Genomic DNA, 23,379 nt, shown 5'->3' with positions numbered 1-23,379 from the left:
AAGGAAATAATAGCAGAAAATTTTCCAAACGTAGAGCTAGAGGTTGATACACAGGTCCAGGAAACTTATAGAACTCCCTTTAGACAGGATCGGAGAAGAGGATCCCCATGCCACATAATTGTCAAAATGACCAATGTGGAAGCCAAGCAGAGAATCTTAAAGGCAACAAAAACAAAGGGCCAAGTGACATTCAGAGACAAACCAATTAGAATCACTCCAGACTTCCCAAACCAAGTCATGAGAGCCAGAAGGGCTTGGAGTAGTAACATATTCCAAACTCTGAAAGAAAACAACTTCCAGACAAAAATTTTCTACCCAGCAAAACTTTCTATCAAATTAGATGGGGAAATAAGAAGCTTCTACGACAAACAGAAACTGAAGGAATTTATGTCTTCAAAACCAGCACTAGAGAAAATACTCAAAGAGATTAACTACAAAGAAGAAATAGGTAACACACACCAGAACCAGAGAAACAAGAGTTTCCATCCAACAGACAACTCAGATTGGTTATCTGTGGAGATTCATTATTTATGTTAGTCTTTTACCATCTCTAAATTGTATTGTTTGCTTTTATTGTTGCTAATTTTTAGGGTTTCTAGTTGGAATATTAATATATCTTCAGATATAGCATTTGGAAATATTTTATCCCATTCTATCAGTAACTTTTAACTGTTTACATTGTCTTTGCATATACAATATTTTTTAATTTTTAGGAAGGTTATTTACCCTTCTGTTGCCTGTGCCATTGAAATCATATCCAAGAAATCACTGCCAATTTCAGTGTTGTGAGGTTTTATGACCCAGATTTTCTTCTAAAAGTTTATAGTATTAAGATTTATATTTAGGTCTTTTATCTATTTTGAGTTAATATTTGTATATGTGTTAGGTAAGGGTCCAATTTTATTCTTTTTCATGTAATTATTATTTTTCAACAATATTTAGTTAAAAGATTAGTATTTCCTCCACCAAATGTTTGTGGAAACCTTGTCAAAAATAACTTGACGATATATGGAAGAATTTATCTCTAGGCTTTTATTTAACTCCAATGGTTTATATATCTGCCTTTAGAACAGTACTACACTGTTTCAATTATTGTAGCTTTATATGGTTTGAAATCAGAAAATATACATCTTCTAGCTTTGTTCTTCTTCGAGATTGTTTTGGTTATCTAGAGTCCATATTCCATATCAAGATAGATTTTTTTCTGAAAAATAAATAAATGTATGATAGTTTCACCTAAAAAAAAAGAAAAAAATATTCTCTGGTAAGAAAGAAAGCAAAAAGAAATATTGAAATTTTATCTTTAAGTCATCAAAAGCTTGGTATCAGACAAATGAAACTGTTATGTGAGATTATCATCGTTAATATTGGATAAATTGCTATAAAACTAGATGTCAACCACTAATCCAAGCATGGGAAGGACGGATGGGGAGGGAAGGGGGTGGGGATCGGGTAGGGGTAACTGGGCGACGTGTGCATGTATGTCTACAAAAGTATTTTCTTTATACCATTATGATGTATGAATACATTGCACCAATAAAAAATAAAATAAATAAATTTTATGGGAATGTTGGTATTATTTTTAAAAGGCAATTAGCCTGGTGATATTCAGGCCACACTTTCAACTGTTCTTCCATGGGATATGGTTGCAATTTGGGTTCGTTTTTTTAAAAAAATTATTTATTTATTTTTGGTTGTACTGGGGGTGGAACCCAGAGGCTTTCTACCTCTGGGCTATACTCGCAGACCTTTTATTTACATTTTATTTGGAAACAGGGTCTCACTAAGTTGCTGAAAGCCTCACTAAGTAGCTGAGGCTGGCTTTGAACCTGTGCGATCTTACTGTCTGTCTCAGCCTCCCAAGCACGGGGATTACAAGCATGCGCCACCGTGCCCGTCTAAAATTTATTTTTATTTTTATTTTTTTGGTACTGGGGATGGAACCCAGGAGCATTCTATTTCTGAGCTACGCCAAAAGCTCTATTTTTTATTCTTTATTTTGAAACAGGGTGTCACTGAGTTGCAAAGAGCCTCACTAAGTAGTAGCTGAGGCTGGCCACAAACTGTAATCCTCCTGACTCAGCCTCCCAAATGCTGGGATTACAAGTGGGCACCACCAAGCCTGGCTTGGTTCAGTTTTATAGTGGTTTTTCCCCTTAAATGCTGGGATCAAACCCAGGGCCTAGAGCATACTAAGGCAAAGGATTCTTCCATTGACCTGTACCCTAGCCCTTGTAGTACTCTTTAGATTTGGCTTGCATTGGCAGCACTCATTGGTTAATCTAGTACCTGGTGACAGTTTTTCCATTTGCTCAGTTATGAAAGTCTTTCATGTGCAATTTAGGGTCAGCTCCAGTCTTGCTCAAGTTGTGGGATGATCCCAGACCTGAAAAATCAACGCTATGTTTTTTTCTGAGCTTCTCTCTTTCTTTGATCTTGTAGGAAATTTCTGGCTTCCTTGAGGTACTCTTTTTAGCTCTCTCACCAGTAGAAAGATATAAACAGGGGAAAAAAGTAAGAGGGGTTTTACTCATTCTTTTGGAACTGTTACTGCATTAAATGGAGAGTAAAGTGTTCCCCCCTCAAAGTGTGCATGTATCCAGTAATTTTTTTCTTGCTGCTTTAACAGTTCTCATTTGTCTTTGACTTTTGGTGATTTAATTATAAGTCTCAATGTGATTGTAAGGGGGGGCGGGTCCTAAGGAGGTGTCTCCAGAAGCCGATGAAACTCTACTTGGAACATCCAGGCTCCTGACCACATCACAGAGAAGAAATATCCTTCAGTTCACACCAAATTTTAGCAGAGAGGAAGAGCTTTATTGTAAAACAAAAGGTTAAGACACACACTCTCAGGTTAGAAAATCTGGGCTATCTCAAGAGCAAGCTGTGCTGCCAGGTCTTAAGTTTGTTTTTTTTTTTTTGTTAATGTACAAAATGAAATGGAATATGTATGATCCAAAGGGTCTGGAATATCCTCAGGATTGGGAAATATTGAGCGAGATCACATTTCCCTACTAGGAGGTCTGGTCTGGCATAAAGGTTTCAGCTTACAAGAATGTCATGGTGTAGTCAAAGATTAGAGCATAACTTCATGAGATTAATCTCTTTCTACTGAGGGCTTGTTCCTGCCTTGATACATTCTAGAAAATTTATAGTGATCTGGAAAGTTACCGAGTAATTTATAGGTTGTATCATGTGTTCATATACTTTGGTCCTTTTCTATCCCTTTGACTCTTTTGTTGGTCTCACAAATTGTTCACAAGCTTACCATTCCACATTTCAACAGGGACATTTCTCCTTTAGAAACTTAATTTTGGCTAAGTGTGTTGGCGCACACTTGTAATCCCAGTATTAAGGAGACTGAGACCAGAGGATCGTGGTTCATGGACAGCCTCAGCTACTTAGCGAGGCCCTTCACCACTCAGTGAGACCCTGTTTCAAAAAAAAAAAAAACACAAAAAGACTAAAAAATAGGACTGGGGGTGTAGCTCAGAAGTGCAATGCCCCTGGGATTCATCCCCAGTACTGCAAAAAATGAAGAAAGAAAGAAAGAGAGAAAGAAAGAAAGAAAGAAAGAAAGAAAGAAAGAAAGAAAAACTTAATTTTTTTCCCACTGTATCTCTCAATTACTATCCTCATGTTGACCTTTTTGTGTTCAATTCCTTTGGGGTCCTTTGGGTGTTTTTAATTTAGATGTCTATTTCCTTCTCCAGATTTGGGAAATTTTCTGTCAGTATTTTAAAAATAATCTCTTTCTTTTCTCCTTCTGGGACTTCTATCAGTTTGATTGATTATGTTCCTTTAATCATGTAGCCTTTGCTTTCTTCATTATTTTCATTTTCTCCTCTGAATGAATATATCAAATGAACTGTCTTCAAGTTCACTGATACTTTCTTCAGCTTGACAAAGACTCCTTTTTAAACTTGATTTCATTTTCCATTTTAGACATTGTATTCTTCACCTCCAGAATAATAATTTTGGTTCTATCTTTGTGTGTTTGTGTGTGTGGTGCTTGGGATTGAATCCAGGGCCATCATGTTAGGCAGTGTTCTACCACTGAGCTATACCACCCCTCCCTAGGTCTTTTATTATGATTTCTGTTTCTTTGTTCAACTTCATGATTTGTTCACATATTTTCTTCAGATTTCTTTTGGTTTACCTGTGTTATATTCTTTCTGAGTATTTTTAAGACAATTAAAATTTTTCAATTCAGTAGAGTCATTTACTGGAAATTTATCTTATTCTTTTGGTAGTTTCTTATTTCCCTGATTTTTAAATGTTCTTTCTAGCCTTATGTAGGTGTTTATAGACTTTAAATAGTCTCCTCATGACCAGGTATGGTGATGCATGCCTGCAATCTCATCTACTCAGAAGGCTGAGGGAAGAGGGTCACAAGATTGAGGCCAGCCTAAAAATGCAGTGAGATCCTGTCTCAAAATACAAACATAGAAATGTGATGGGAATACAGGTAATTGTAGATTGCCCCTGGGTTCACTCCCTAATACCAAGAAAGAAAGAAAAGAAGGAAGGATCTTTGAACAAACATTAGACTGACTTATAGGCAAAGACTCTCATCTTCAGATATACAAAGGTACTGGCTTGATGGGGTGTGCAGGGATGCTGATTCTGGAAGCATAGAGATGTGATGGTTCCAGGGATGTGTGGGGATGCCAGGGCCACATTGTGATAGCAGCTCCAGGGGTATGAATTGACATTGGCTGAATGAAGGCACAGAATCATAGCTTCAAGGGAGGTGTGGCCTTTGGGTTCCCTAAGAGCTGGGGGCAATGTGAAAGTATTCTATCTTTTCTGCACAGTTACCCTCAATTTTAATGCTCCAGTATGTTGTTCTAGCTTCCTAATTGGACAGTAGAGCTCTCTTAGACCTTTCCTTTGTGTCTGGGGATAGTTGTTAAATTATTTCTTTTGTGGATCAATGAAGACCAGGAAATCTCCTACTCAGTCATCTTGCTTGTATGTTTTCACATGTAACCTTTCTTTTGAGTACTTCTTTTCTTTCAAGTACAATAAAATAGTTAAAGCTCATTTAATAGTTTCCTGCTTATGGAAGTAGCTCTTCATCTCAGGAGCCTTCCCTCATTTTAGTGGAAAGTCTTATGGAGAAAATAGTCTAGGTACACTTATTGCTTTTCTTTTGCGGTACTGGAGATGGAACCCAGGGGCATTCTATCTCCAAGCTACACCCCCAACCCTATTTTTTATTCCTTATTTTGAAACAGGGTCCCACTGAGTTGCAGAGGGCCTCACTAAGTAGCTGAGGCTGTCTTCGAAACATGATCCTTCTATCTCAGCCTCCCAAATGCTGGTGTTACAAGCATGAGCCACCATGCCCAGCACTTATTTATTTTTAAGGTGTCACTGTTCTCAGCTCTTCTCAGAAGAAAAATATACATATGTATTTAAATATATATATATGTGTGTGTATATGTATGTGTGTATGTTCACACATTCCCATCACATTTACCTATAATATTTATTATACATCTATCTGTATTTAACATATTAAGAATTGTTATCATTGTTATTACTTTTTTCTCAAAAAAAGGAAACAAACTGAGAGGCTTGTGTATAGAAGTATGTGCTCTATCACTGATCTATATCTCTAGCCCCTGTACAAAAATACTTTCTATTTCAGTCCAGCAATATGATGTTCATTTTAGTTTTTTCTTTTCCATTTTTTTTTTTTTGTGGTACTGGGGGTGGAACCCACAGGCCTTCTACCATTGGGTTTCACTCCTGGACTTATTTTATATTTTATTTGGAAACAGGGTCTCACTAAGTTGCTGAGAGCCTCACTCAGTAGCTGAGGCTGGCTTTGAACCTATGTGATCCTCCTGTCTCAGCCTCCCAAGTATTGAGATTACACGTGTGTGCCACCATTCCCGACTTTCACTAGTCTGATTTTATTTCTTATTTAGAAACAAAGTTCTCTTGCCCTGACTCTTTATGCTTGTCCCCTGAGTGGATGAATAATAAATTCCTTTTTATACTTTAATTTATGTGTTGTAATTATATGTCATAGTGAAAGTCAAAGCGGTGAATTTATACATGCACACATCACTTGGTGTGTTTCCCTCCTCTTCTCACTGTTTCCCCCCTTCCACCATGTTCATGACAGGAAGATTGGTAGTGATACCTTTATATATTGACATTACATTATTTGAACTTTTCCCTTCCTCAAGCTTAGTTTTTCCCCTCCCACCTCCCTTCCCAATCCCCTCCCACTATTCTACTGGTTTCCTCCCTTCATTTAACTGAAGTCCTCTTTGTTTTGTATTTTTCTCTCTAGCTTCCACATATGAAATAAAACACAAACTTTGACTTTATGACACTGATCTTACTTGTAAAATTCTCTAGTTCCATTTATTTTCCTGTGGATGACATGATTTTCTTCTTTATGGCCTTGTAAAGTTTCATTGTGTGTATATACCACATTTTCTTAATCCATTCATCCTTTGGTGGACACTTACATTGATTCCATATTTTGACCATTGTGAATTCCTTATAGTATTTGAATTTTAATTCTTTTGGAAAGATGACAAAGAGTGGAATAGCTGGGTCATATAGCGGTTCCATTTCTAGTCTTTTGAGGTATCTCTATACTGATCTCCATAGTGGTTGTACTAATGTACAATTCCACCAACAGTGTATAAGATTTCCTTTTTCCTTACATCCTTGCCAGCATTCATTATCATTCATATTCTTGATGATTGCCATTCTAACTGGAATTACATGGAATCTTGGTGTAGATTTTATTTTCATTTCCCTGATTGCTAATGATATTAGCATTTTCATATATGTGTTGGCCATTTGTATTTCTTCTTTTGAGAAAGGTCTATTCAGTTTGGTTGTCCATTTCTTATTTGGGCTATTTGTTTTTAGTGGTAAGTTCTTTTAAGTTCTTTGTGTATTGTAGATATTGGTTATCTATCAGAGGAGTATCTGGCAAAGATCTCCCATTCTGTAGGCTCTCTCTTCAGATTTTTGTTCATTTCCTTTGCTACAAAGAAGCTTTTTAGTTTGATGTCATCCCATTTATTGATTCTTGATTTTTATTTCCTGAGCTTCAGGGGTATTATTGAGGAAGTCTTTCTCAGTGCCTGTATACTGGAGAGTTGGCAGTAATATTTTCTTATACATGAATGATGGCATGGAATCTTATCAGAGATACTACTTTCAATAAAGTCTCATTATTTCTTAAAAATTATAGAACTCTAAAATTAAACTCCTAAAGTACTTATAATCCAAGTGGCTAGTGCTGTAGATAAAGAAAGCATACAAAAACTGGATACTGGTCATAGTTCACTTGACACCAATATGTTTCTAATCCTTATGATGTTTTCATAAAGTTATAACAAACCCCAAAAAACAAACTCTAAAGCAAATTAAGCTTAATTAGCTTCTATTTTAAAGTAAACATATGCCACAGAACATGCTCAGAAGCTTGATGGAGATGCTGTAAAGTCAAACAATAAAATAGCTAGAAATAATTGTTCAATAGATGCATGGCAAAAATTAATCACCTGGGCCATAGCAATGTTTTGTTGAATGCAACTGTCTTTTTTAAGAGAAAATTTTGCATATACTTACCTTCATAAGGAGAACTCAGAGACTCTTTCTTTGCTATTTGAGACTTGTCATTACTCAAGACAGTGCTTGTGATCTGCATATAGCATTAGAGTAGGAACTACTTAGTGTGACAAATTATGATATTTCACTTCTCTGAAAACTTGATCTGTAAAATGAGAGTGTACAACAACACGATCTCAAAGATCCCTTTCAGAGCCAGGCGTGGTGGTGCACATTTATAATCCCAGCGCTTGGGAGGCTGAGACAGGAGGATTACATGGGTTCGAAGGCAGCCTTAGCTACTTAGTGAGGCTTTCAGCAACTTAGACCCTGTTTCCAAATAAAATATAAAATGAGTCTGGAAGTATAGCCCAGAGGTAGAAAGCCCCTGGGTTTTACCCTCAGTACCACCAAAAAAATTTCTTTCATACAAAAATTTCTAGCCTCAATTTAGACAAGGCTCAGTCTACATCCCAGAGTTTATATGAAACATCTTTTTTATAGCAGTATTATCTGTTAGGAGTTAGTTATGTTTACTTAATTCTTTACAACTCTTTCTCCTCAAAGTTTGGATCCTTCATTAGAATTTTAGTTTGATTGGTTGGGTTGTATGTTTTGGCTTTTCTTTGTGTTTTATTTTTGTACTTTTATTGGTACATTGTAATGATCTATCATAGTAAGGTTTAAAGTGATGGAAACATACATGTGCACAGCACTTGGTGTGTTTCCCTCCAGATCCTACTCCATTCTAACCCCATACACATTAGTGATGTTGGTAGTGATACTCATATATGGATGTGGCATGTATGAACTATTTACTTTATCAATTTTACCTTTTCTCCTCCCCACATGGCTTTCCCAAGCCCTTTCCACTATTCTACTGGTCTCTTTCCTCATTTTTCTTAAGTTCTCTTTGTTTCTATTTTCTCTCTAGATTTCACATATAAGAAAAGCATACAGTTATGTTTCATTTTTATCTTTCACTTCCTCTAGAATTTATCTTCTATATAAAGTTTTACTTCATTGTGACTTTTCTTAACATAAAGTAATGGCCAGTTATCTTCTGAAATAATTTGAAGTAATTTCTTCAGGATTCGATTAGATTTAGTTGCTCTTCTGCAGGGGCACAAAGCTTCTCTCTTCTGCCTAATTTTTTATTAGAAATCTTTTATTCTCTTGTCTCTATAAATTTATTGTCTCAAAACGAAATATTTAAAAAATAATGTGTAATATTTAGTACATTTATTTCTGTAATAAAATGCAATTTGATGACATATAAATGAATTACTCATTTGAAAGCAAAATTCAGTTTCTGCTTGTTATAGCTAGCAGGCATATAATTACATTCTCTGACCCTTTTGCTCACTGCTTTGTGTATCTGAGAGAACATAACTCACTTAAGGGTATCTATTTTCATTCCAAACTCAAATTCATTTGAACCTTAAAAATGACTCATTAGAATTTTGGTAATGACATATTCCATTAAATTTTAAGTGAGCTATATACTTTTAACTAAATACCTATGTGTATAGAAAGCTTGACCAGACTTGTTCATGTTCTTGGCTGCTGTGAGACTAGGTAGGCATCAGGCCATTGATACAACAAATATCAGTGTTCATTATTAGCCCAGGCTGTCTCTGTTATTCTTCAATGTGTGTGTTCAAATTTTTTTTGCGGTACTGGAAATGGAACCCAGAGTCATTCCACATCTGAGCTACACAACCAGGCCTATTTTTATAATTTATTTATTCATTCATTCATTCATTTACTTGTGGTGCTGGGGATGGAACCCAAAGGATTTCTACCTTTGAGCTATACTCCCAGACCTATTTTATATTTTATTTGGGAACAGGGTCTCACTAAGTTGCTGAGAGCTTCACTAAGTAGAAGAGGCTGGCTTTGAACCCGTGCGATCCTCCCGTCTCAGCCTCCCAAGCGCGGGGATTACAAACGTGCGCCACCACACCCAGCTTATTTAGTTTTTATTTTGAAACAGGGTTTCACTGAATTTCAGAGGGCCTAACTAAGTAGCTGAGGCTGTCTGTGAACCACGATCCTCTTGTCTCTAGCCAGGAGGGATTACATGCTGGGATTACAAGCTTGTGCCACCACTCCCAGCTTTGCCACCACTCCCAGCTTTTATGTGTCTTCAATTTTATGCCTACTTGTTGTATGTAATTTTCTTTATTTTATTTTATTTTATTTTTATTGGTGCACTGTATTCATACATCATAGTGGGATACAAACTTTTGTAGACATACATGCACACATCGCCCAGTCAGCCCTCACCTGATCCCCACCCCATTCTCTCCCCATCCCTCCCTCCCATGCTTGGCTTAGTGGTTGACATCTAGTATTATAGCAATTTATCCAAAATTAAAAATGATAATCTCACATAACAGTTTCATTTGTCTGATACCAAGCTTTTGATGACTTAAAGATAACATTTCAATATTTCTTTTTACTTTCTTTCTTACCAGAGAATTTTTTTCTATTTTTTTTTTTGGTGAAACTCTCATATATTTATATATTTATTTTTCAGAAAAAAAAATCTATCCTAATATGGAATATGGACTCTAGATACCCAAAACGATCTTGAAAAAGAACAAAGCTAGAAGATATATATTTTCTGATTTCAAACCATATAAAGCTACAATAATTGAAACAGTGTAGTACTATTCTAAGGGCAGATATATAAACCATTGGAGTTAAATAAAAGCCTAGAGCTAAATTCTTCCCTATATTTCTAGGCTTTTTATTTTACTCCACTGGTTTATATATCTGCCTTACAGCAGTACTACACTTTTTCAATTAATGTAGCTTTATAAGGTTTGAAATCAGAAAATGTACAACTTCTAACTTTGTTCTTTTTCGAGATTGTTTTGGGTATTTAGAGTTCATATTTCATGTTAGGATAGATTTTTTTCTGGAAAAAAATGTATGATAGTTTCACCTTAAAAAAAAGAAAAAAATCCTCTGGTAAGAAAGAAAGCAAAAAGAAATATTGAAATGTTATCTCTAAGGTATCAAAAGTTTGATATCAAACAAATGAATCTGTTATATGAGATTTGATATCAAACAAATGAATCTGTTATATGAGATTATCATTGTTAATTTTGGATAAATTGCTATAAAATTAGATGTCAACCACTAAGCTAAGCATGGGAAGGAGGGAGGGGGAGGGAATGGGATGGGGATTGGGTAAGGGCTAATTGGGCGATGTGTACACGTATGTCTACACAATTTTTTTTTATCCCATTATGATGTATGAATACAGTGTACCAATAAAAAAAGGGAAAAAAAGAGTTTGTATTTTATTTGGATGGTGATTGATAGAACTATACTATTAGGAATGTTATAATTTGAGCTCCAAAGGTCAATGAAATTATATACAGTGTGTTTTTTATCAGTTTAGGATTAGATGAGGAACCTGAAAATCTAGGACAGGGAATCTTATGATGAGTGGAAACAATCAGATGAAAGTTGAAGAGCAGCTAATAGAGTGTTACTCACTTAAGAGCAATTCATGAATTAAATAAGCCAAATATTTTTTTCCTAAGACATTCTTCCTGTAACCCGAAACTAGATCATTGTAAGATGTTGGAATGAGGGTAGAAGGTAATGTCATATTATTATTTCAGAGACTGAAAAATATTTGGAAAATTATTTATAAACACGCACATATTTATCTATCTATATATATATATAGAGAGATATATATAGATAGATATATAGATATATATCTTAGAACACCATGGAAAATAACTAATGAGCTATAATTATTACTGAGATATCTGAGATTTAGAGAAAGCTGAGTAAAGGAAGGGTTAGACAACAAATATCTTTAAGCTAGGAAATTATCACTGGACTGTTTCTACATGGTTATAATTAAATAAAATATGAAAACATACAATCCATAAATCTGTAAAAGATAAAACAATCAGAAAGAAAATAGCTTGTACTCTTGGGACTGAAAAATAATAGCTTTGCTTTATCTGAACTTTGAAAACTCACTTTACAAAGATGCAGAAAATGAAACTACTTTTTTAATTAAAAAGAAAAATGGATTGATCCAATGATTGAGCCATTCTCAATTTTCTGAGGAATCTCCACACTGAGCTGCATAGCAGCTACACTAATTTACAATACCACCTACATTGTATAAGAGTTCCTATTTCCCCCATATTCTTACCAACATTTATCATTGTTTGACTTCTTGATGATTATTTTAATTGGGATTGGATAGAATCTCAGGGTAGTTTTGATTGGCATCTCCCTGACTGTTGAACATTTTTTATATATTTATTGGCCATTTGTGTTTCTTCTTTTGTGAAGTGTCTATTTAGTTCACTTGCCCATTGCCCATTTTTTTATTGGGTCATTGGCTTTTTAGTGGTAACTTTCTTGAGTTCTTTTTATATTCTAGATATTAGTTCTCTACTTGAGAAGTAGCTGGCAAAGATCTTCTCCCATTCTGTAGACTCTCTCTTTAGACTCTTGATGGATTCCTTTGATGAGTAGAATCTTTTTTGACTAATGTTGTTGCCCCACTTATTATTTTTTATTGGTGCACTGTATTCATACATCATAATGGTATAAAGATAATAAAGACATTCATGCACACATCGCCCAGTTAGCCCCTACCTGATCCCCACCCCGTTCCCTCCCCATCCCTTCTTCCCATGCTTGGATTAGTGGTTGACATCTATTTTTATAGCAATTTATCCAATATTAACGATGATAATCTCACATAACAGTTTCATTTGTCTGATACCAAGCTTTTGATGTATAAAGATAACATTTCAATATTTCTTTTGGCTTTCTTTCTTACCAGAGAATATTTTTTTTCTTTTCTTTTTAGGTGAAACTATCATACATTTATTTATTTATTTTTCAGAAAAAATCTATCTTGATATGGAATATGGACTCTAGATACCCAAAACAATCTCGAAGAGGAACAAAGCTAGAATATGTATATTTTCTGTTTTCAAACCATATAAAGCTACAATAATTGAAACAGTGTAGTACTGTTCTAAAGGCAGATATATAAACCACTGGAGTTAAATAAAAGCCTAGAGATAAATTCTTCCATATATTGTCAAGTTATTTTTGACAAGGTTTCCACGAACATTTGGTGGTGGAAATAATAATCTTTTAACTAAATATTGTTGAAAAATAATAATTACATGAAAAAGAATAAAATTGGAACCTTACCTAACACATATACAAATATTAACTCAAAATAGATAAAAGACCTAAATATAAATCTTAAGACTATAAACTTTTAGAAGAAAATCTGGGTCATAAAACCTCACAACATTGAAATTGGCAGTGATTTCTTGGATATGATTTCAATGGCACAGGCAACAGAAGGGTAAACAAACTACCTAAAAAATTTAAAAAATATTGTATATCCAAAGACAATGTAAACATAGTTAAAAGTTACTAATAGAATTGGATAAATATTTCCAAATGCTATATCTGAAGGTATATTAATATTCCAACTAGACATCCTAAAAATTAACAAAAATAAAGGCAAACAAAACCATTTAGAGATAGGTAAAAGACTAACATAAGTAATGAATCTCCACAGATAACCAATCTTAATTGTCTGTTGGATGGAAACTCTTGTTTCTCTGGTTCTGGTGTGTGTTACCTATTTCTTCTTTGTAGTTAATCTCTTTGAGTATTTTCTCTAGCGCTGGTTTTGAAGACAAAAATTCCTTCAGTTTCTGTTTGTCATGGAAGCTTCTTATTTCTCCATCTAATTTGATAGAAAGTTTTGCTGGGTAGGAAATTTTTGGCTGGGAGTTGTTTTCTTTCAGAGTTTGGAATTTGTTACTCCAAGCCCTTCTGGCTCTCATGACTTGGTTTGGGAAGTCTGGAGTGATTCTAATTGGTTTGCCTGTGAATGTCACTTGGCCCTTTGTTTTTGTTGCCTTTAAGATCCTCTGCTTGGCTTCCACATTGGTCATTTTGACAATTATGTGGTGTGGGGATCCTCATCTCCGATCCTGTCTAAAGGGGGTTCTATAAGTTTCCTGGACCTGTGTATCAACCTCTTGCTCTATGTTTGGAAAGTTTTCTGCTATTACTTCCTTGAAGAGATTGTTGATCACTTTGGTTTCACCTTCTTTTCCCTCCTCTATTCCGATTATTCTTAGGTTAGCTCTCTTAAAATGGGCCCATATTTCTTCAATGTCAGATTCCTGCTGTCGGATTTTTTTTTCTAAATTAGAAACTATGCGTTCATTTTTTGAATGATCATCTTCTAAGAGCGAGATTCTATTCTCTATGTTGTCTAATTGGTTGTTTGTACTTTGAATTGAGGCCTTTATTTCATTAATTGCATCCTTTATCTCTTTTTGGCTCTCTGAATTCTTTTCAAAACCCCCTTATTATTTCTACAGTTATTTTCCTGATTTGATCTTCTAGAAATCTCTGGATTTCTGTTTTATCAGGTTCTGATGTTGTAGGGTTGTGGGTATTCATTGCTCCATTGTTATTCCTCTTTCCCATGATTTCGGAAGTTTGTGCCTTCTCTGGGTTCTTCCCTTGGGTCACTACAACTTCACTTAAGGTCCTCTGGATCTTGAGTCTGTGGTATCTCAGTCACCACTACTCCTTTACCAGTTGTATCGCAGAGTCTCAGACCCAGGGAGTCAATCGAGGCTGCTTTAGACCATGGGGGGTGCCAGGTTGGGTGTTCTCCTATGGTGTGATATCTCTGCCACCACTACTCCCCCACTGGGTCAAGTCCCTGGGAGTGCTGTACTGTGATTTCTTCTCTAGGGGCCACAATTTGACTTACTGTTGTTGAGTGTGCAGATGGAGCTGTCGTGGACTCGGTGAATTTGCTGCTGCTGCAGCTGGTGGCAATATGGCGCCACTGCCATGCCCTCGGCCATGAGGCTGGCGTATTTCTTTTCTGTTTTTGTGCTCCGCTCTGAGTCCCTGCAGGGTGTGCTAAGCCCAGCCTCTGGGAGCTTTAGATGTTCCCTGCGCCGAGAAATCTGCCGAATTCCTCCCGGCTGATCCGCAGTGGCTCACCTTGGCTCGCTCTCCGCTGCTCCTCTCTGGAGCCTGTTGGGCTATTGAGTGCATTGGTCTGGTGCCGTCTGGTGAGCTTACCGTTGCTTCTGGCAGTAAGGTGCTGCTGATGCATCCTCGGCCGTGAGGCCGGCGTATCTCCTCTGTGGCTCTGAACTCCGTTCTGAGTCCCCCTCCTCTCTGGGGCCTGGTGCTGCAAGGAAAAATGGCGCCCGCCACTTCACGCCGCAGCTTTGGCTGCAGCACTGTGGTCTGGTTTCTTTCTGGTGTCTCGTTTTTCCAGGCCTCTTTTTCTGTCCCTTGTAATTACATTTTTTGTTTCTCTGCTGATGGTGTTTTCTGGCTATGAATGAAGCTGATTTTTTGATAATAGACATTGGCTGTTAGCGGGGCTTGTAAGCCCCGCTTTTCTCAGTCACCATCTTCCTGGAAGTCCCCACTTATTATTTTTTAATTTTCTTAGCTTTGGGGTTTTTGTTGAAGAAGTTTCTACTAGTGCTTATATATTGGAGTGTTGGTTCTATGCCCTCCTCTAGTCATTTCAAAGTCTCTGGTCTAATGTCTAGGTCTTTTATCTGTCTTGAGTTGATATCTTTAGGTTGAGAAGTTGAAGTTTAATTCCATTTTTTAAGCAAATTGATAACTAGTTTTCTCACTTATTGAAAGGCTGTCTTTTCTTCAATGTTTTTGGCACCTTTGTCAAAAACCAATTGACTCTAAGTATGTGGATTTGTTTCTGTATCTTCTATTCTGTTCCATTGACCTCTGTCTGTTTTTGTGCTGATACAATGCTGTTTTTATTACTATAGCTTTGTAATATAGTTTTAAGTTAGATATTGTGATACTTCCTACATGGTTCTTATTGCTGAGAATTGCTTTGGCTATTCTGTTTTTTTTTTTGTTTTTCCATATAAATTTATGACTAAATTTTCTAGGCCCATGAAGAATGGCATTGATATTTTAATAGGGACTGCATTGAATCTTTGGATTACTTTTGGTAGAATGGCAATTTTGATGATATTTATTCAGCCTATTCAGGAGTATGGGGGATTTTTCCATCTTGTAAGATCTTCAATTTTTTAATTTAGTGTTTTACAATTGATCTATGATATGATCTAGATACACCACTCCTGGATAACTTTCAAAGGGGCTTAAATCAGAATATTGTAGTCATATATGCATACTCATGTTTATAGCAGCACAATTCACAATAGAGAAGGAAACAACCTAGGTGTCCATCTACAGATGAATGGAATACAAAATTATGGTCTATATTCACAATGGAATTCTACTCAGCAATGAAGAAGAACAAAATTATGTCACTTGCAGGAAAATGGATGGACCTGGAGAACATTATGTTAAGTGAGATTAGCCAGTCACAGAAAGTGAAAGGTTATATATATTTCTCTCATATGCGTGAGCTAGGAAGTAATTGAGATACAAGAGGAGCTTTAGATAATAAAGGAGTGGAGTGAGGATGGGCTGTAGGGGGGTGGTTGTGGGGGAGAATCAATGAGGAAACACTTTCACTGATTTTACATACATATGTGAGAATACCAATGCCAATCTCAATATTTTGTTTTCAGAAAGAAAGGAACGAACAGGGTCCTGGGGTGAAGCTTACCAAGTGCTGTGTGCATGTATGTCACTATCACTTTGAACTATATTATAATGTGAGAATAAAATGTACCCATAAATATATGTTAAAAAATTTAGCCAGGCATGGTGGCGCACGCTTGTAATCCCCACGCTTGGGAGGCTGAGACAGGAGGATCGCACGGGTTCAAAGCCAGCCTCAGCTACTTAGTGAGGCTCTCAGCAACTTAGTGAGACCCTGTTTCCAAATAAAGTATAAAATGGATCTGGGAGTATAGCCCAGAGGCAGAAAGCCTCTGGGTTCCACCCCCAGTAACACACACACACACACACACACACACACACACACAAAATTAAGCCAGATATGGTCGTGTATGCCTGTAATCCTAGTAGTTGGGAGGTTGAGATAGGAGGATTGCAGGTTCAAGGCCAGCCTTAGCAACTTAGTGAGACCATGTTTTAAAATAAAAAATAAAATAGGGCTGGGGTTATAACTTATAACTGCTGAATTTGATCAGCAGTAACACACACACACACACACACACACACACACACACACACACAGTCTAGTTTGAAACTGTAAGTTGGTGATCCAACTCATTTTTTATCAGCAATCATCTATATAGTTCGACTTGGCATTTTAAAGAAGGAATTAAATTGGAGCTACCACTTCTGGGTCGGTAAATACAACAGTGGCTGCAGGTTTTAGGAATTCTATGGGTCCAGTAGCTCCCATAGGGCTTTTTCTGTATGACTGATGTAAAATAGACTTATAGACCTATCTTCTTAGTGTTGTTTTTTCTGGCAAAATAAGATGATGCATTTCATGGAAAGATAACATATTCTGTCCTTTTATTCTCAGTGCTGGGTATTGAACCCAGGGCCTCATATACAGGGAACATAATTGCTTTTGTGTCATGTGTGTGAGGTACTGGGGATGGAACTCAGGGGCTTTCTACCTCCGGGCTATATTCCCAGACCTTTTTAAATATTTTATTTGGAAATAGGGTCTCACTAAGTTGCTGAAAGCCTCACTAAGTAGCTGAGGCTGGCTTCAAACCTGTGCCATCCTCCTGTCTCAGCCTCCCAAGAGTGGGGATTACAAGCGTGTGCCACCACACCTGGCTGGAACATAATTTCTTAAACAGATGTTTATACAAACCTTATAACTTCATATCCCATTAGAATGTTTTAAGAAGACAGGAAGTTTTTGTTCTTTTTGTTCACTGATTTATCTCTAGTTCCTACAATAATACCTAAGAGAAAAGAGATGGTTAGTAAATATTTGGCCATCGAAGATTAATGAGTGAGTAAATGGAGACGTATTGGTAGAAAATAATTTATTGGCTATTGTATTAAAAATGGTTCAGGTCTCTTGAGAGAGCACTTTGCCTTTTACAGCTTTGTTGTTCTAAGTTTGTATTCGTTTCTCCCTTTAGAAGTAATGTTTAATGTAGGTATACAGGGAGGGATTGTGAGGGCAGAGATAGAATCAAAGTTTGGTACACATAAATGTTCACAAAGAATTTTATTTTCTGTTTTCCTTTGTACACTTTCAGTTGCAGCCTCTGCAGCAAATGTGTGTGAGCATAATTATTCAAGTATAGCCACATAGTTGGATTGGCCCTGTGTGAACTTGTGAGATCTAGAGGCATGTAATGAGTTAAACTGTTTTTGCTGAAGTATTAAGAATGCATTTAAATACCAATGGATTCTTGCCAGACACACATTAACAAGACTATTCTTTATTTTAGATTCAAATATACAGTAGGTCTGATGTGCTCAGGCATGCATATTGAATTCCTGCTTTTTGAATGTACTGTAATTCAAAGGGAAAGTTTTTTGAAGAAAGACAGGTCTTTACACATTACATATGAATAACTTGCCTCAGATCTTAGAGTCTCAATTGAGGATCTGCTTCTGTAGTCTGGTTCAGGTACAACTTATAAAGAACTCTTTTATATGGGTAGAATCAAATTCTGGATATGTGACTTTTTAAATATTGAGGGGTTATTTAGATGAGTTATTAGAATTAAAAAACAATTTTCTTCTTCGATTTCCCAGTATTTTGAGAGGCGAATCTATGAAAAAAACATGGCATTGATGCAGTGACTGAGATGCTGATTAACCAATAAAAGATTTATTTTCCTATGGTACTCTTTTCTACTTTAATCTCAATGGTGATTTAGGTAAAGGAAATTTTTGTTGTTGCTAAAAAGGGTTCATTAAACTAATAGTTCTTTGGGTATATTTCAGAATTTAGAGTTTTTAACAATTGTCTTAATTTTGGAAAAAAATCAATCATTTCCCCCCTCTCAATAGTAGCTCTTTTGTCTGTGAGTGTACTTCTTATTTGAATGCCTTTTACTTGACCTGGCAACCCAAAGCAGTGTTTAGCCTGTCATTTCTGGGCAGTGATTGGATTTCACATTTGCCGTTACAAAGACTGTTTCTATTTCTATTAGTAATCTATTGTAATGCTTTCCATACATAACTAATCCCCGACCTGAATGTTTTATAGTTCTTCTTTACGTGAATTGAAAGATTTTGATAAAGAAGTTTAATTTGATATACAGAACATATCAGGCATGTTTTAAAGATTCTGAACAACTACTGGTACTTTTTTTTTTTTTTTTGGTGGTACTGGGGGTGGAACCCAGAGCCTTTCTACCTCCGGGCTATACTCCCAGACCTATTTTCTATTTTATTTGGAAACAGGGTCTCACTAAGTTGCCGAGAGCCTCACTAAGTAGCTGAGGCTGCCTTCGAACCCGTGCAATCCTCCTGTCTCAGCCTCCCAAGCACTGGAATTATAAGCATGCGCCACCACGCCCGGCTAATATTTGTTAACTTTAAGGAAATCATGAATCTGACATATTTGTTTTTATGTTATAGACAGCTTATCTTCATATTCAGTTACAACTATGGAATAGAAGCTCACAAGCAGATTAAATATGAAGGAAGTTCTTTCTGGCTTTGGCAATATAAACAAAAATGAATGTAAATTCAGTAATACTATCATAAAGATCAATTAAAATTTTCTGTAGGATATGCTGCCAGTTTAAACCCTTTCTGCCGGGCGTGGTGGTGCACTCTTGTAATCCCCGTGCTTGGGAGGTGGATCACGCAGGTTCCAAGCCAGCCGTGCTGGCTTAAGAGACCCTGTTTCCAAAAATAAAATAGGTCTGGGAGTGTAGCCCAGAGGTAGAAGGGCTTCCAGGAACCTCAGTACCACCAAAAATGAAAAATAAAAAATAAATAAACCATTTCTGATGTCAAATACCAACATTCTAAATTTATTTACTCCCTTAATATATATTGTTTATTATTCTTACATGTTGCCAGTTGATAGAAAAATTTATTTTTCTCTTAGTATATCATAAGAGCATTATTTCTTTCATTCATCTTTTTATAGCTTTATTTGGTTCATTGTAATTATACATCATATTGAAGTATAGAATGATAGAAACCCACATGCAGACGTCTCTTGGAGCACTGCTTGCTGAGTCCCACTCAACTGTTATACTCTTTAAGTCTCTGTCTAGTCTCCTCATCCTCCCTTCCCTAAACCCCCTATATCTCACCACTGATGTCTCTCCTCTTCTACCTGATATTAGCCTTATTCATCATTGTATCTCCCTCAGGAGTACCAACTTTTTTTCCTCTTGCTTTGGTACTTATCGCTCTCCGATGACTCTATAGTACAAGGTGGGTAAAGGGTGGGCAGGAGTAGGGTCAACTAAAATTGCTACTTGTTCATGGATTTTGGCACTTTAATATTGGTAAAATAAGTATTTATTATTTATTTAGCACTTAGAATATGTTAGATACTATATATTTGTATTGTTGTGCTGAATCCATGGAAATATCAAGAAAATACAAAAATATAATAACTATATCCATGAGCCCTGTTTTTCACTGCAAAACTAGGTACAGCATAATTTTAAACACAAAATAGTTATCCAATATTTGTTAGTTAAATGGATTTATGTGAAAAATGTGTTTTTCTGGAGATGTTAAAGTACTTTGAATATCAGGGGATAATGGAGAAAGTATATCCAGTCAATTCGATATTTACCTCCCCTTTTTGGGATACTGGGGATTCAACCCAGGGGCATTCTTCCTCTAAACTACACCCACAGCCGTATTTTTTATTTTGAAACAGGGTCACACTAAGGTGCCTAGGGCCTCATTAAGTAGCTGAGGCTGGTTGTGAATCTATGATCCTCCTGTCCTCAGCCTCTCAAGTACTGGGATTACAAGTGTGCACCACCACACCCTGCAGAATATTTACCTTTTCTGAGTAAAGGGTTACTTCTCAGTATTGGAGATAATGCCTTGATTATTTTAACTAAAGTGTAACTATTGTGAAATTTGCATATGTAATATATGGAAGTAAATACAAATGTGGTCATTGAGTTTATAGTGCATATAGGCCTATATACCTCTAGCAAAATATTTGTGCAAATAACTTGGTCATGTAAAGGACTTTTTGAGTTCATAGGATGATCAGACTCTGTACAAAGTAGTATACTGACAGAGTGGGCTTATGAGTTATAAGATGTGTACTTGTCTCAAATTAGACTGCTTCATACAACTAAAATATACCTGAAATTTTGATTGTGAATCACATTTTAATAAATTAAATTCTTTGAAATATACCAAAGAAATTAATTACCTCAGCACATGTTTTAGCACAAGTTACCTTCAAATGAACAGCCTTTTATAAAATACATGATAACTGAGATTTGGCGATATTGGAGATTATAAACACAAACAAAATTCATGACATCTATCTATCATGAAAGCGGTATGCTCTTTGGAGATACATTGAAAATATAAATATAAAGATAAAGAAGTTGTAGGTCCCCCTCTACCTCGATAGCATAATACTCTATTTTTTTTGTGTGTGGTACTGGGGTTCTTGGAAACCCTTCTACTTCCAGTCTACACTCCCAGACCTATTATATATATATATATATACATACATACATACATACATACATACATACATATATATGTTTTTATTTGGAAACAGGGTCTTTTTTAAGCCAGCAAGGCTGGCTTCAAACCTGTTGTCTCCACCTCCCAAGCAGGGGGAGTGGGGGTTACAAGCGTGCGCCAACATGCCCGCCATCATAATACTCTATTCTCAAAATCTTAATTATGTTATTTTTGGGGCAGTGCTAGGACTCGAATCCAGAGCCTCGTTTATTCAAGGTCAGCACTTGACTATTGAGCTGCACCCTTAGCCCCTGTAGCCATGTTTTTTATGGCACCGGGGATTGAACCCAGAGGCATTTTACCTCTGAGCTAAATCCCCAGATTGATTTTATTTCTTATTTGAAAACAGGTCTCACTAAGTTACAGAGGGCCTTGCTAAGTTGTCGAGGTTGGTTTTGAACCTGTAATCCTCCGGTCTCAGCCTCCCAAGTACTGGAATTACAAGCATGTGCCACCATACTTGGCTTCATGTTCTTAAGTCTGGATGATTTTTCCTTTGTCATAGTTCTTTCCACCTCACTGAAATATGGTTCTTGGTGCTACTAGCCTGTAGCAATATCAGGTATCTCTGTGACTGATACATATTTGGGAATTTTGCTTTTTGTCTTTTGTGGTAAAAAGACCACATATTTTGTTTCCTACTAAAGCTTTATTGAAGTATAATTGATAAACAAAATGGTATCTCTTATAGTGTACTATGTGATTTTTATATATATGCATATATTAAATGATGACTACAATCTAGGTAGCTGTTATATCAATCGCTTGACATAATTACTAATCTTTGATGATAGGAACATTTGTTTTCTGTCAGCAAATTTAAAGTATGCAATGCAGTGTTATTAACTATAATCACCAAGTTGCACATTAGATCTCCAGAACTTATTCATCATGTATACCTGAATCTTTGTTCCCTCTGATCAACCTTTCCATATTTCCCCTGTTTCCATCCTCTAATGACCACCATTCTACTTTTTGCCACTATAAATTTGACTTTTTTAGAATCCACATATAATTAAGATCTTGCAGTATTTGTCTTTGTGCCTAGCTTTTTTCACTTAATATAGCATTCTCTGCATTTATCAATATTGTTGTAAATGGGAGGATTCCCTTCTTTTTTAAGGCTAAATGATATCACATCTTACACACACACACACACACACACACACACACACACATTTTTATCCATTTATAACTTGAGTGGACTCAAGTTATTTCCATGTCTTGGCTATTGTACTTAATTCTGCAGTAAATATGTGAGATCCTACATCACTTCATGATATTTATTTCCTTTGGCTATATAGCCAGAAGTAGTATGGCTGGATTATATGGTAGCTATATTGTTTTGAAGAATCTCTATCCATACTCCTTTTTCCTTCCCTTCTTCTCTCCTTAACTCTCTCCTTCCTTTCCTCTCTCTTTCCCTTTATCTTTTTTTTCTATTTTTTTTTCTATTGCTGAGGATCAAACCCTGGCTTCATACATGGTTAGGCAAGCATGCTACTACTGAGCTACATTGCCAGCCCTTATACTATTTTCCATAAAGGATGTATTAGTTTTTATTCTCACCAATTATGTATAAGGATTTCTTATTCTCTATATCCTTCCCAACATTTGTCTTTATCGATTTTGCAATAGCCATTCTGACAAGAATGAGATGATATCTCATTGTCATTTTAATTTGCATTTCCTGATTAATGATATTGAACATTGTTCATAGATCTGTGGGTCATTGCATGATCTTTTTCTGAAAATATATATATTCAGATCTCTTGACCATTTTTAAATTGGATTATTTTGTTTTCTGTTTTTCCTTATATACCTTGGATAGTAAAGCTTTATTGGATATGTCTTTTTGTCACTTTACACTGTTATATGTGTCGTTTCGTGTGCAGAAGGTTTTTAGTTTGATGTAATCCATTTTATCTATTTTGGTTTTATTGCCTCTGCTTTTAGGTTCCAATCTTAAAAGTCATTGCCCAAACCAATTTAATGTACTTTTCCCCATATTTTTCTAGTAGTTTAAAATTTTCTGGTCTGAAATTTAAGTTTTTACTTCATTTTTTTTCTTTCTCTGAAGAAGTCTTTATTTTACTTTCTTTTTTTCCTTAAAAATATTTTTATTGGTGCATTATATTC

General features: G+C 35.9%; 1 protein-coding gene across 1 annotated transcript in view; it reads left to right on the top strand.

Moving 5' to 3' along the window:
• The window catches only part of TEX11 (testis expressed 11), a gene marked incomplete at both ends in the record, with an annotated part of 284,756 nt that overhangs the window by 44,308 nt on the left and 217,069 nt on the right, over positions 1-23,379 (top strand). The window contains 2 exon segments of the mRNA XM_080718988.1: positions 19,132-19,148; positions 19,150-19,215. Coding sequence (XP_080575114.1) covers positions 19,132-19,148; positions 19,150-19,215 — 83 coding nt within the window.

This window comes from Muscardinus avellanarius (genome assembly GCF_963383645.1).
Source record: "Muscardinus avellanarius genome assembly, chromosome: X".
NCBI lineage: Eukaryota > Metazoa > Chordata > Mammalia > Rodentia > Gliridae > Muscardinus > Muscardinus avellanarius.
Note: the sequence above shows the minus strand (reverse complement) of the source record. Positions and strands in the feature narration are given on the sequence as shown.